A 15,331-nucleotide genomic window follows, 5' to 3' on the forward strand; every position below is an offset into this window, starting at 1 on the left:
AATAAACATTCTCTTCTTTACACAATAACATGAATCATCCTATGATCAGTTATCAAATTCTTAATTTCAAAAACAGAAATACTTCTATTTATCGTGTAGATTCTAGCTCTTTATTCACAAGATTTAACTTTCTGTAATATTTGAGTTACATACTTGTACTGGAACAGATTTAGGTTTAGATCATATATTACTACAGGTATAAAGCCAGGTGCAGCTTTGGAAACACACACAATCTTGGATACTAATTCAGCTAATTGTCCTCAAAGACCAATGCACATATTTTAAAGACCAACAAGGTTCTGTACAATGTTATTATTGGGGGGGGGTTCCCCCCCTCCCCCTTTTCCTTCTCCCTGGGCCTCCTGTCCCATGATCGTCTCATATCCCTTTTGCCAATCACCTGTCCAGCTCTTGGCTCCATCCCTCCCCCTCCTGTCTTCTCCTATCATTTTGGATCTCCCCCTCTCCCTCCCACTTTCAAATCTCTTACGAACTCTTCCTTCAGTTAGTCCTGACGAAGGGTCTCGAAGAGGTCGACTGTACCTCTTCCTACAGATGCTGCCTGGCCTGCTGCGTTCACCAGCAACTTTGATGTGTGTTGCTTATTATTAGTTAGTCCTCCTCCTTTGAGATAAGGGCCGACATTCCAACTCCATTTTATTGACTACTATTTGCTATTTTAATGAAGACAGGCTTCTGTGTTGGTGGGAGTAGTAGGAAGAATCTGAAATAATTTATTTATTTGGCCCTCTTAACCTGGGTGTATGTGATCTCACCCAAGCAGGAGGAAGAGGAAATGGTTGAATGAATTAAATCAGAGCATTCACTTATATCATTCATTTCTGGTTTACTGGCATTGATAGGTCCTTTCTGTCCAGCAGACCTGAAGAGGCAGAGTAGAAAGAAGGGAGGAAACAGGAATACTTGCCTATTGCCCTGAAGACAAATATGAAAAGAAGTGTGAAGAGAACAAGACTCGTGTCCCAGGTCCATTTCGATGTGTCCACAGCAGAGATTCCCAGCAGCATGAAGATAATTGTTTCTGAGCTGCTGGCTAATGTCTTCATTGTATATTTTACAGTTGTGCGTGACTTCTGTGAAATGTTAGCTTCCACATACTTTTTGCAACACAGGCCGCAGAAAGTGACACTAAATAGGATACAAAAATTTGTTTGGGCATGATTTTTAGACCACATGTTTGTTTTAATTTGAGATTTTGATTCTGAAATAATTTTGGATATCAATTCATTACAATTCAATTCAGATTCAAGCAATAAAATATTTAACCAACTTTCAAATGATGACACAGGTAAGTGCGGAAGTGGAAGGCTTGCGGTCTTACCCAACTCACCCTTCAATACAATCCTCAGATCAGAAAAAAACACAATTTTCTTTTGAGTTTTTAGTTTTATCCTTAATATGACTGTAGCATCAATCACTCTTTTAGTGTGAACAAATAACTCCTGCCTTTAATTCTCTTACTATTTATATTTAGACACATTATAGATATGGTTGCATTTGAACTGCTATAGTTTAACTTTTTCTACTCCACGCAACCTATAAATTATCCTCACTTCTGCTTTGTTCAAATTTTTTTAATTCCAGAAATTTCTTATTTTTCCCCACTACTCAGTGATTTTAAGTGATAAATCCTTTGGACCTCATCTGCAGTGATTTTTGCATTAGTTGTTTCTTTGCATCAGAACTAGACAGTGGTCGAAGTCCATCTCAGACTTCAGATACACCCTAGTCCGACTGTGCGTTAAATCCATATAGATCTGGGAATATAGGTCAGGTAACTTCAAAGTAAATTTATTTTCACGGCACCTGAATGTCACCATATAGAACCCTGAGGCTCATTTTCTTGTGGGCATATTTAATAAATCCATAGAATAATAACTAACAGAATTAATGAAAGACTGTACCAGCTTGGGCATTCAGAGTGCAGGAGACATCAAAATGTGCAAATACAAACTAAAATAAATAATAATAAATAATTAAGCAATAAATATTGAGAACATAAAATGAAGAGTCCTTGAAAGTGAGTCCATTGGTTGTGTGAACATTTCAGTGATGGGGCAAGTGAAGTTGATTGAAGTTATTCCCTTTGGTTCAAGAGCCTGATGGTTGAGGAGCAATAACTGTTTCTGAACCTGGTGGTGCAAGTTCTGAGGCTCTAGATTCTTGATGGAAGTAGTGAGAAGAGAGCATGTTTTGGGAATTGGGGTCCCTGACGATGGATGCTACTTTCCTGCAACAACATCTCATGTAGATGTGCTCAGTGGTTGGGAAGGCTTTACCCGTGACGGACTGGGCTGCATCCACTACTTTTTGTATGATTTTCCGTTCAAGGGCATTGGTGTTTCCATACCCGGCTGTGATGCAGCTGGTCAGTATACTCTCCACTACACATCTTTAGAAGTTTGTCAAAGTTTTAGATGTCATGCCAAGTCTTTGCAAACACCTAAGAAAGTATTGGCACTGCTGTGTTTCCTATGTAATTGCACTTATGTGCTGGGCCCAGAAAAATCGTCCAAAATAATAACACCTAGGAATTTAAAGTTTCTAACCCTCTCCACCTCTGATCTTCTGATGAGGACTGGCTCATCGACCTCTGGTTTCCTTCTCCTGAGGTCGATAATCAGCTCCTTGGTCTTGCCGACTGAGTAGGAAAGAGGTTGCTGTTATGGCACCACTCAGCCAGATTTTCTATTTGCTGATTCACCACCATCTTTGATTCAGCCAATAACCGTGGTGCTGTCAGCAAACTTGAATATGGCATTGGAGCTGTGCTTAGCCACACAGATACAAGTGTAAAGTGAGTACAGCACAGGACTAAGCACACAGCCTCATGGTGCACCTGTGCTAATAGAGGTCGTGGTGCCAATCTGAACTGACTGCAGGATACAAGTGAGAAAATAGAAGATCCAATAGCACAAGGAGATATTGAGGCCAAAGGCTTGGAGCTTATTGATTAGTTTTGAGGGATGATAGTATTGAATACTGAGCTGTATTTGATAAAGAGCATCGTGATGTATACATCCTTGCTGTCCTAATGTTGCAGGGTTGAGTGAAGAGCCAGTGAGGTGGCATCTGCTGTGGACTTGTTGCTCCTGTAGGCAAATTGGAGTGAATACAAGTCACTACTCAAGGAGTTGATACCTTTCACCACCAACCTCTGAAAACACTTCATCCATGTGGATCCAAGTGCTACTGGACGCTAGTCATTGAGGCAGGTCACCATGTTCTTCTGAAACCTGCTTTAAGCAGTGGGTAACTCAAACTGCTGAAGCAAGAAGTTAAAGATCTCAGTTGATCAGCACAGGTATTTAGTACTTGGCCAGGTATTCAGTCTTGGCTGAATGTTTTTCGTGGGTTCACCCCCCTAAAGGCTGCTTGCATGTCAGTGTCAGAGACTAAAATCACCGGATCATCGGGGGCTGTGGGTGTTCGTGATGATTCCTCCATGTTTTGACAGTCAAGACAAGCATGAAAGGCATTGAGCTCATCTGGAAGCAAAGCCCTGCTGTCGCCAATGTCACTTGATACAACTCTACATAGTATTCAAGCCCTGCCACAACTGTTGAGCATCCTTTGTTGATTCAAGTTTAGTGCTATATTGTCACCCATGAGATGGCTTTCCAGAGGTTGTATCTGCACCTCGTGTAGCTTTTTTGGCCATCAGACTTGAATGAATTTGATCTGGCTCCCAGCAGATCGTGAATCTCTTTCTTTCTTTTTAAATCTTTTTATTAAATTAGTACACAAAAAGTAAAACATGTAGACACTAATACACTGTTGCAATATAAATTTGCAAGAGATATTAATATACAAAAAAAGTTAGTACAACAGTGCAGTTTAGATATAAAATAACAAGGTAATATAATAGTATACTAATTTTCCATACATATCAGTAAAGAGAAGAAAAAAACCCCCCCAAAAAAAACCCACCGTGCAACTAATCTAAAAAGCAAAGCAAAGCAATGGGCTAACTAGGTAACAAGTAGACTTAAATAACTTAAAACAATCACGTCCTCAACCCCGACCTCCATTAAAAACAGTTAAAAAAGCAAGAAGGGAATGTAAATATGGGCAAAGAGAAAAAAAAATTACATTAAATGAAAATGTTGAATAAAAGGTCTCCAAGTCTGTTCAAATTTAACTGAAGAATCATAAAGATTACTTCTAATTTTCTCCAAATTTAAACATAGTATCGTCTGAGAAAACCAAAAGAACGTAGTTGGGGCATTAATCTCCTTCCAATGTTGTAAAATACATCTTTTCGCCATTAAAGTAAGAAATGCAATCATTCTACGGGCTGAAGGGGAAAGATTACTGGAAATTTTAGGTAATTCAAAGATAGCGGTAATAGGATGGGGAGAAATATCTATATTCAATACCTTTGAAATAATATTAAAAATTTCTTTCCAAAAAGTTTCCAAAGTAGGACAGGCCCAAAACATATGAGTTAAGGAGGCTATCTCCCCATGACATCTGTCAAAAAGAGGGTTAATATGAGAATAAAAACGAGCTAATTTATCTTTAGACACGTGTGCTCTATGAACAACTTTAAATTGAATTAGGGAATGTTTGGAACAGATAGAGGAAGTATTGACTAGTTGTAAAATATGCGCCCAGTCATCCACCGAAATAATAAAGCCCAATTCCTTTTCCCAATCTGACCTAATCTTATCGAATGAAACTTTCCTAAGTTTCATGATAGTATTATAAATAATAGCCATTACACCTTTCTGACCTGGGTTAAGGTTAATTATAGTATCTAAAATATATGTAGGAGGTAACGTCGGAAAGGAAGAGAGTATAGTACTTAGGAAATTTCTAACTTGGAGATATCTAAAAAAATGTATACTTGGTAAGTTATATTTGCAGATAATTGTTCAAAAGACATAAGGGAGCCATCTAAAAATAAATCCAAAAACCATGATATACCATTAGTCTTCCAAATTTGAAAGGCACGATCCGTGAAAGAGGGGGAAAGAATATGTTACCTAAAATAGGAATCACAAGCCCAAATTGATTAAGATTGAAAAATTTTCGGAATTGAAACCAAATACGTAGGGTATATTTAACTATCGGGTTACAAACCTGTTTGTAGCGTTTCAAATCGAAAGGAAGAGAAGAACCTAAAATGGAGCCAAGTGCATAACCTTGAGCAGATTGTAATTCTAATACTATCCATTTAGGAATGGATAGTGTATCTTGGTCAAGTAACCAAAATTTCATGTGTCGAATATTAATTGCCCAATAATAAAATCTAAAGTTAGGTAATGCCAAGCCTCCATCTCTCTTAGCTTTCTGTAGATGTATTCTACCCAATCTCGGGTTTTTATTTTGCCAAATAAAAGAAGAAATTTTAGAGTCAACTTTGTCAAAAAAGGATTTTGGAACAAAAACCGGTAGTGCCTGAAATACATATAAATATTTTGGCAGAATAAACACCTTAACAGCATTAATACGACCAATCAAAGTTAAATAAAGTGGAGACCATTTAAATGAAAGTTGAGTAATGTGATCAATTAAGGGTAGGAAATTAGTCTTAAATAAATCCTTATGTTTACAGGTAATTTTAATCCCAAGATATGAAAATTAACCAATTTAAACAGGAGGTTCTGATATAAGGGAACTTGCTTATTAATCGGGAAAAGTTCACTGTTACTGAGATTTAACTTATAACCTGAAAAAAGACTAAATTGTGCTAATAAATCTAAAGCAGAAGGAATAGATTTTTGAGGATTAGAAATATATAAAAGTCATCAACATAAAGTGATACTTTATGAGACTTTGAACCATGTGAATCTCATGATTCATCCAGGGCTTCTGATTAGGGAAGACTCTGAATGATTTTGTGGAACCTCGGCCAAAACATCAACTGCTCACACTTTTCCATAGATGCTACCTGGCCTGCTGAGTTCCTCCAGCACTGTGTGTGTGTCACACTCATCTACAACTGTTTTAATAAAGTCTGTTACAACGACAGTGTATTCATTCAGATCCAAAGAGGAGTCCTTGAACACGGCCCAGTCCACTGACTTGAATCAATCCTGTAGCCGCTCCTCTGCCTCCTGCGACCACCTCTCTTTTTGTCCTAATCTCTGAAGTTTTGCTCTTTAGCCTTTGCCTGTACGCAAATAGAGGGATCAGATTTATCGAAATGCGGTCTGTGCATTGAATGATAGGCATTCCTCATCTTAGTATAACAGTGGTCTTGTGTGTATTAGGACCTCTGGTGCTACAGGTGATGGTAACTAGGCAGGGTTTTCTTTAAACAGATCTGGTTGAAGTCCACAATTATCATTTGAAATGCATCGGGATAGACTGTTTCTTGTTTGGACACGGCATCATGCAGTATCTCAGTACTTGATTATAGTCGGCTGCTGGTGGTACTTAAACTGCCATCAAGATTATGGAGAAAAATTCCCTAGGTAAATAGAACGGACGGCATTTGACCATTAGGTGATCAAGGTTGGAGGAACATGAGTTTGACAAAACCGCCACATCAGAGCACCATTGAGAGTTTATCAACAAATACATATCTCCACTTTTTGCCTTTTCCAAATCAGCAGCTCATTCCACACAGAAAATCAAGAAGCCTTTCAGTTTGATCACTGTATCTGGCATGCTGGGAGAAAAATGTCTCCTTCAAGCATAGAATATAACCTTCCTCCATTTCCCTTCGATACAGCAATCTTGTCCTCAGGTCCTCAGCTTTGTGCTCCAGCAACCGCACATTTGCTAACAAGGTGCTGGGTAGGGGAGGTCTCGTTCCTTTGCATTTCAGGTCCCCTTCCTGCATCGCTTCTGACCATGGCGATGAACCTTCATCTGTTTCAAGGTGATGTACCTGCCTGATCTGCAGAGACCTTCAGATGAATGGGAATTCTGTGATCACTAAGTTGATTTAAAAGTACATTGCCTAGAAGGAAATTGCATGCTGCAGATTGCACAGAGAAATTCGAAAGAGGTACATTTAGAAGTATTGTCTTCAGCCCACTGAATATCACTGGCACCATCGTGACGTTATTTGTTCCGCAGATAATTATTATTGAATTTCCTAAGTCACCACCTTAGAGTTTATTTCCCCAATTCAAAATAGTTTTTTTTATGATAGATAAGTTGAATATGCTTGAAATATATGAGATTTAAACAGAAAAAAGGTCAGAAGTGCTCAATAGTTCAGGCAGCTTCCACAGAGAGATAAACAAGAGCAGAACCTCCAAGGAAGTAATCTCTGGATTACTCTCAGTGCCATGTGTTGGTCAGGACAGGAACAGAATGACAGTACAGATGAATGAGAGGCTGTATTTCAGGTCCTTGGATCATTGGGTCAGGAGTAACCTGTACAAGAGCAACAGGTTGCACCCAAACTGGAGATGAGCCAATATCCTGGCTGGGAGGGTCACTGGTGCTACTTGGGAAGGCTTAAACTAGATTGTCAGGGGGATGGAAGCCAGTGCACCAGGCCAGAAAGTGGAAGAATGGAGAGAAACGTAAATGTCAGGGCCCAGTAAAAACCAACAAAAGCAAGGTAATAGATACAACAGGAAGGCGTGTTTGAAGTGGGAGTATTATGGGTAAAGGTGATTAACTTAAAGCATGGATCTGTACATGCAATTATGATGTTGTGGCCGTTACAGAGACTTGGCTGAGAGAGTGACAGGAATGGGTGCAAAATGTCTGAGGGTTTCAGTGTTTTAGAAGAGATAGGGAGGCAAAAGAGGTAGGGGGAGAGTTGCACTACTAATTGGGGAAAATATCACAGCTGCTCTCAACAGGGCACATAATGGAGGGCTCATCCACCGAGTCCAGATGGGTAGAACTCAAAAATAGGTAGGGTGCGATCACCCCAATGCAAGTACTACGGACGCCCCAATAGCCAGCAGGACATTGAGGAACAGATGTGCAGGAAATTAAGGAGAGGTGTAAGCACAATAGAGTTGTTCTCATGGGGAATTTCAACTTCCCCAATACAAACTAGGAACTTCTGCGTACAAGTTTAGATGGGGCAGATTTTGTTAGGTGCATCCAGAGGGTTTCATGTATCCATATGCAGATAGTGCAATAAGAGAAAGATGTACTGGACTTTTTGTTGGATAATGAGCCTGACTAGGTGACTGACCTTATGGTGGGAGAGCGTTAGGGGTTGCCTCAAGTTTTAGATAGCTATAGATACTGTAGATATGGACTTGCAGGAGGGTATTAAATTGGAGCAGGGCAAATTACTAGAGCATCAGGCAGGAACTAGGGAGAGTTAATTGAGAACGGCTGTTTTGTGCAAATCCACATTTGACATATGGAAGATGTTTAAAGACCATATGCACAAAGTACAGAACAGATATCTTCCAGTCAGAAGGAAGGACAAAAATGCAAGGTAAAGAACCTTAGATGCTGAGAGAGGTGATGAATTTAGTTAAGTAGAAAAAGCAGCAGTGTCTAAAGCTTGGGAAGCTAGAATCTAACAGAGCCTTTGACGATAATAAAGAAACCAGAAAAGAACTCAAGGGGGAAATTAGGAAAACCAGGAGGGACCATGAAAAGTCCTTAGCAATTAGTATTAAAGAGAAGCCCAAGGCATTCTATACATATATCAAAAGCAAAAGGATTACTAGGGAGAAGGTAGGACCACTCAAGGAAAAGTGGGGGGGGGGGCGCATTTGCTTGGATGTGGAGATGAGGTCCTAAGTGAATACTTTACATCAGTATTTACAAAAGAGAAGCACAAAAAGGATAAGGAGATAAGTGCTGAACATATTGATATGCTAGAGCATTTTGAGGTAAAGGAAGAGATAGTATTAGTTCTTTTAAAGAGCATTAAGGTGGATGAGTCCCCAGGGCCTGATGGGATATACTCTAGGTTATTGAGATTAGATTGCTCAAGCCTTGACCAACACTTTTGTGTCCTCTCTAGCTACAGGCAAGGTCCCAGAGGACTGGTGAGTAGCTGATGTTGTTCCGCTATTCAAGAAGGGAACCAAGGATAATCTTGGAAACTATAGACTGGTGAGTCTCATGTCAGTGGTAGGGAAGTTTATGGAGTTTGGATTTCAATTCCAGTGTCCTTTCTAAGAAAGTTTGTACATCCTTCTCATGTGCACTTGGGTTTCCTCCAGGTGCTCTGGTTTCATCCCACAGTCCAAAGATGTACTGGTAGTTGGCTAATTGGTCATTGTAAATGTCCTGTGATTAGGCTAGGATTAAGTCGGTGGGGAGCTGGTGGCACGGATCAGCAGGCTGGAAGGGCATGTTTCATGTTGTATCTCTAAATAAGTAAAATAAACTTATCTAACTAAGGAATGGTAAGGTCAATGAAGGATAAAGGGGAAAACATTTGCTTGGATTTGTAGGATGCGGGTGAGGTTCTTCATGAGTACTTTACATCAGTATTTTCCAAGGAGAAGGACATTGAGGATGGGGAGATCAGTGCCAAATATATTGTTATGTTTAGGTATTTTCAGATAAAGGAAGAGGTAGTGTTGGGTCTATCAAAGCTCATTAAGATGGATAAGTCCCAAGGGCTTGATGAAACATACTCCAGGTTATTTAGGGAGGCAACAGAAGAGATTGCTGGGGCCTTGACCAATACCTTCATGTTCTCTCTAGTCACAGTTAAGGTCCTAGAAGACTGGCAAGTAGCTAATATTGTTCCATCATACAAGAAAGAAACCAAGAATAATCCTGGAAATGATAGATCAGCGAGTCTCACATCAGTGGTAGGGAAGTTATTGGAGAGAAATTTTAGGGATAGGATTTATGAGCATTTGGAAAACATATTCTGATTAGGGAGACCTTGCATGGCTTTGCATGGGGCAGGTTGCGTCCTACTAACTTGATTGAGCTATTTGATGAGGTGATAAGTGCAGATCTGTGGATGTTGCCTGCATGGATGGAAAGGATGTTGAGGCTTTTGAGAGGGTGCAGAAGAGGTTTCCCAGGATGCTGCCTGGATTTGAGGGCATGTACTATAACCAGATGTTGGACAAACGTGGGTTGTTTTCTCTGGAATAGTGAAGGCTGAGTGAAGATCTGATAGAAGTTGATAACATTCTGAGAAGCATAGCTAGAGTAGACATACAGTTTCTTTTTCCCTAGGATTGAAAGGTCTAAGAGCAGAGGGCATGCATTTAAAGTGGGAGAGGATAAGTTCAAAGGAGATGTGAGGAGTAAGAGTGGTGGATGCCTGGAATGAACTGCCTGGACAGGTAGATGCTGATACATTAGAGATTTTTGAGGGACGTTTTGATAGGCACATGAATGTGCAGGAAATAGTCATAGTGATAGTCATACTTTATTGATCCCAGGGGAAATTGGTTTTTGTTACAGTTGCACCATAAATAATTAAACAGTAATAATAAAACCATAAATAGTTAAATAGTAATATGTAGATTATGCCAGGAAATAAGTCCAGGATCAGCCTATTGGCTCAGGGTGTCTGACCCTCCAAGGGAGGAGTTGTAAAGTTTGATGGCCACAGGCAGAAATGACTTCCTATGACGCTCAGTGTTGCATCTCGGTGGAATGAGTCTCTGGCTGAATGTACTCCTGTGCCCACCCAGTACATTATGTAGTGGATGGGAGACATTGTCCAAGATGGCATGCAACTTGGACGGCATCCTCTTTTCAGACACCACTGTCAGAGAGTCCAGTTCCATCCCCACAACATCACTGGCCTTATGAATGAGTTTGTTGATTCTGTTGGTATCTGCTACCCTCAGCCTGCTGCCCCAGGAAGGATATGGACATTGTGTAGGCAGAATAGATTAGTCTAGTTAGCCATTTGGTTGGTAATTTAATTGGTTCAACAGCACATTATGGGGTGAAAGGCCTGTTCCATATGATTCCATGTTCTATCTGTGTTCTAAATTCAGAAACATAAGAGATTGTACAGATGCTGGGAAGCCAGAGCAACACATATAAAATGCTGGAGGAACTCCGCAAGTCAGGAAGCGTTCGTGGAAATAAAGAAACTGATGTTTCAGGTCAAGACCCTTTGCCCAAAATGCCGACTGTTTATTCAGTTCTGTAGATGCTGGCTGACCCGCTGAGCTCCTCCAGCATCTTCTAAATTCATGTGTCAGGTTGTTGACTTTTCGTCAGTCCATCAGATGAAAGACCATCACCTGAAACTTTAGTTCTATTTCTCTCCCAAAATGCTTTCTGAGCTGCTGAGTATTCTAGCAGAGGTTCATAGAGTCTCACAACAAGGAAACTGGCCCTTTAGTCCAGCGGTCCCCAACCACCGGGCCGCGGAGCATGCGCTACCGGGCCGCGAGGAAGCAATATGATTTTGTCAGCTGCACCTTTCCTCATTCCCTGTCACGGCCACTGATCAGCCGTTACGCATGCGAGGTCATGACCCGCGTGTCATCCGTGTCAGGGCGGGAAGGCGATCAACTCCTCGAGCTTTCAGATGATGACGGACTGAAAAGTATGTTTGACATAACATCTCTGTCGGCATTCTGGATCAAAGTCAAGGCTAAATATCCTGAGATAGACAGGAAAGCACTGAAAACATTGCTTCCATTTCCAACATTTTTCTGCGAAGCGGAGTTTTCTGCAATGAATGCAACGAAAACTAAACTGCAGAATAGACTGGACATAAGGAACCCCCTTTGAGTATCGCTGTCTCCCATCACCCCTCGATAGGACCATCTTGTTGCCGGGAAACAAGCCCAGGGCTCCCACTGATTCAGCGATATTGGTGTGTTGCGATGATTTTGTATATTCATACGGGGAAAATATTCGCTGTGCGTTTAATATCCAAATATTACTTAAAATGTTATGATGCTATTGACTTATAAGTGACCTATATAACCATATAACAATTACAGTACGGAAATAGGCCACTTAAATACACTTAACTAGATGGCTTTTAAACGGTGTTAATGTGCTTGCTTCAACTACTATTTCCAGCAGCTCATTCCAATACATATCCTCTTTGCATGGAAAAGCTACCCCTTGCATCCCTTTAAAATTTCTTGTGTCTGACTTTGTTTTTAGCACACAGTCACTGGGGAAAAAAAAGACTTTGGGCTTTCACCCAGTCTATTCCCCTCAGGATCTTATATACAGTACCTCAATCAGGTCACCCCTCAATCCCCTCCAGTCTTCCACTATCAGTTTCTATTAAATGAATCTCGAAACATTTCCAGAGCAATTCCATCACATTTGCTCTGTGCCTCAGCTCCCATTACCCACTTCAGCTTTGGTTCTTTAACATTACGTAGCACTTCTTAGTCTTGAACACATCAATTGTGTCCATAGGACCATGAGATACAGGAGCAGAATTAGGCCATTTGGCCCATTGAGTCTGCTCCACCATTCAATCATGGCTGATCCTTTTTTGCCCCTCCTCAACCTCATTCCCTGGCTTTTCTCCCTGTATCCTTTGACACCATGTCCAACCAAGAACCTATCAATCTCTGCTTGAAATAAACCCAACGACCTGGCCTCCACAGCTGCCCGTGGTAACAAATTCCACAAATTCACCATCCTCTGGCTGAAGAAATTTCTCCACATCTGTTTTAAATGGACGCTCCTCTATCCTGACACTGGGCCCTCTTGTCCTAGACTGCGCCCCCACCCCCACAGGAAACATCCTTTCCATATTTATTCTGTCGAAAGGTTTCAATGAGATCCCCCTTCATCCTTCTAACTTTCAGTTCCTCATATGATAACCCTTTCATTCCATTATGAACAGCCTCTGGACCTTCTCCAATGCCAGCATATCTTTTCTAAGATGAGGGGCCCAAAACTGTTCACAATACTCAAGGTGAGGCCTCACCAGTGCTATAAAGCCTCAGCATCACATCCTTGCTCTTGTATCTACACCTCATGAAATGAATGCTAACATTGCATTTGCCTTCCTCACTACTGACTCAACCTGCAAGTTAACCTTTAGGGTGTTCTGCAGAAGAACTCCCAAGTCCCTTTGTATATCAGATTTTAGGATTTTCTTTCCTTTTAGAAAATAGTCTTCATATTTATTTCTACTACCAAAATGCATGACCATGCATTTTCCAACATTGTATTTCATTTGCCACTTTCTTGCCCATTCTTCTAATCTGTTTAAGTCCTTCTACAGCCTAGTCATTTCCTCAACACTAACTGACCCTCCAGCAATCTCCATATCATCTGCAAACTTGGTGCAAATTCAACTATTCCATTATCTTAATCATTTATATACAGCATAAAAAGAAGTGGTCCCAACACAGACCCCTGCGGTACACTGGCAGCTAACCAGAAGAGAATCCTAATATTCCTACTTGCTACCTCCTACCAATCAGCCAATGCTCTAACCGTGTTATTAACTTTCCTGTAATACTATGGTCTCTTACCTTGCTTCATGTGTGGCACCTTGTAAAAGGCATCTGAAAGTCTAAATATACAACATCAACTACATCCCCTTTATCTATCCTAATAATCTCCTCAAAGAATTCAAACAGGTTCATCAGGCCAGATTTTTCCTTAAGGAAACCACACCCACTTGTCCTATCTTGTCCTGTGTCACCAAGTACTCCATCACCTCAACCTTAACAATTGACTCCAACATCTTCCCAACCACTGAGGTCAGGCTGACTGGTCTATAATTTCCTTTCTGCCTCCTTCCTCCTTTCTTAAAGAGTGGAGTGACGTTTGCAATTTTCAGTGCTCTGGCACCATGCCAAAGTTCAATGACTTTTGAAAAATCATTGCTAATGCTTCCACAATCTATCTCTTTCAGAACCCTATGGTGCAGTTCATCTAGTCTGGGTGATTTATGTACCCCTTAGGTCTTTCAGCTTTTTGAGCACCTTCAACCTTGTAATAGTAACTGCACCCACTCCTCTTCCTTCACTCACTTCATCTGGGAAACTACTGGCTTCTTCCACATGGTTCAACTTTCCTCACATTTAGGAACCATCTAAGCCAAGCATCATTTTGGTGAACATGTACATTAGCCCCTTCAAAGCTTCCCAAAGTATCAGGAACTACAGTAGTATAATGGCAGCTCGTCCCTCATCACTTCCTATCACCATGGAAGTTTATCTAAGTGGTTTCCAATTTGAATTGTGCTTATATGTCTGTCTCCTTTCCCATCAGTTGTACATCAAATGATTTTGTTCCCAATAAAAAGCTCCTCTTTAGAAATTTTCAAGAGGAATTAATCCACAATGTTCTAAGAAAACATTGCTGATCATTTCAGGAATAACTAATTTTTAAGCACAGAAAGACTGGAAAAATTAGTTGCCTTATATTTTTGGGGTCACCCCACCACATGCCCATTCCCCTGCCAATCCACTAAAGAGTCTCACTTCCTTCCCACTGAATGCTCTCTGGCACCAATCATTTCACCTCTGAATTGCTGAGCTCCCCCAGTCTGCCAATGGAGCCCAATTTCCAACCCGATGCATCACCTCTTGCTGATTCTCGCAGGGTGGAAAGAGTCTACCATAATGCTGCCTCCCCTCCCAACTCCAGTCTTAATGCTGGAAGTGGACGATGAATGCCTTTCCCCAACACCCGAGGCAGCAGCCAGGCTCCAGATGGCCAGAAACATCTCAAACAATCCCAGGCCCAATTGGGCCTTTGACTGCTGGATCTCCTACCACCCATCCTCCAATACCTTACTGTGAAGCCTGTGGAAGAAAACAACTTCAATAGCACCCGAGGCCTTTGTCCTTGGCAGTGCTGAAATTTTCAGCAGTAGGCCCAAAAGAAGGTCACGCTGTACAGTAGCCAGTAAAAGATGCACCATCATTTCTGGGCCTCACCTGAAATATGACTTCATTCTTTATGGTTTATAGTCCTTTAGACAGAAGGGGTAACAATCCACTAAAACCCTTGCCTGTTTTTTTGTAAACAACAGGAATTCTGCAGATGCTGGAAATTCAAGCAACATACATCAAAGTTGCTGGTGAACGCAGCAGGCCAGGCAGCATCTATAGGAAGAGGCGCAGTCGACGTTTCAGGCCGAGACCCTTCGTCAGGACTAACTGAAGGAAGAGTGAGTAAGGGATTTGAAAGCTGGAGGGGGAGGGGGAGATGCAAAATGATAGGAGAAGACAGGAGGGGGAGGGATAGAGCCGAGAGCTGGACAGGTGATAGGCAAAAGGGGATACGAGAGGATCATGGGACAGGAGGTCCGGGAAGAAAGACGGGGGGGGGGTGACCCAGAGGATGGGCAAGAGGTATATTGAGAGGGACAGAGGGAGAAAAAGGAGAGTGAGAGAAAGAATGTGTGCATTAAAAAGAGTAACAGATGGGGTACGAGGGGGAGGTGGGGCCTAGCGGAAGTTAGAGAAGTCAATGTTCATGCCATCAGGTTGGAGGCTAC

The 15,331-nt window shown here is 41.3% G+C and overlaps 1 protein-coding gene across 1 annotated transcript in view; it reads right to left on the reverse strand.

The window, feature by feature from the left end:
* Positions 1 to 15,331, reverse strand: part of slc9a5 (solute carrier family 9 member A5) — a 252,309-nt gene that overhangs the window by 104,082 nt on the left and 132,896 nt on the right. The window contains exon 6 of the mRNA XM_063066729.1: positions 929 to 1,149. Coding sequence (XP_062922799.1) covers positions 929 to 1,149 — 221 coding nt within the window. The remainder of the gene's footprint in view (positions 1 to 928; positions 1,150 to 15,331) is intronic.

This window comes from Mobula hypostoma, chromosome 14 (genome assembly GCF_963921235.1).
Source record: "Mobula hypostoma chromosome 14, sMobHyp1.1, whole genome shotgun sequence".
Taxonomy (NCBI): Eukaryota; Metazoa; Chordata; class Chondrichthyes; order Myliobatiformes; family Myliobatidae; genus Mobula; species Mobula hypostoma.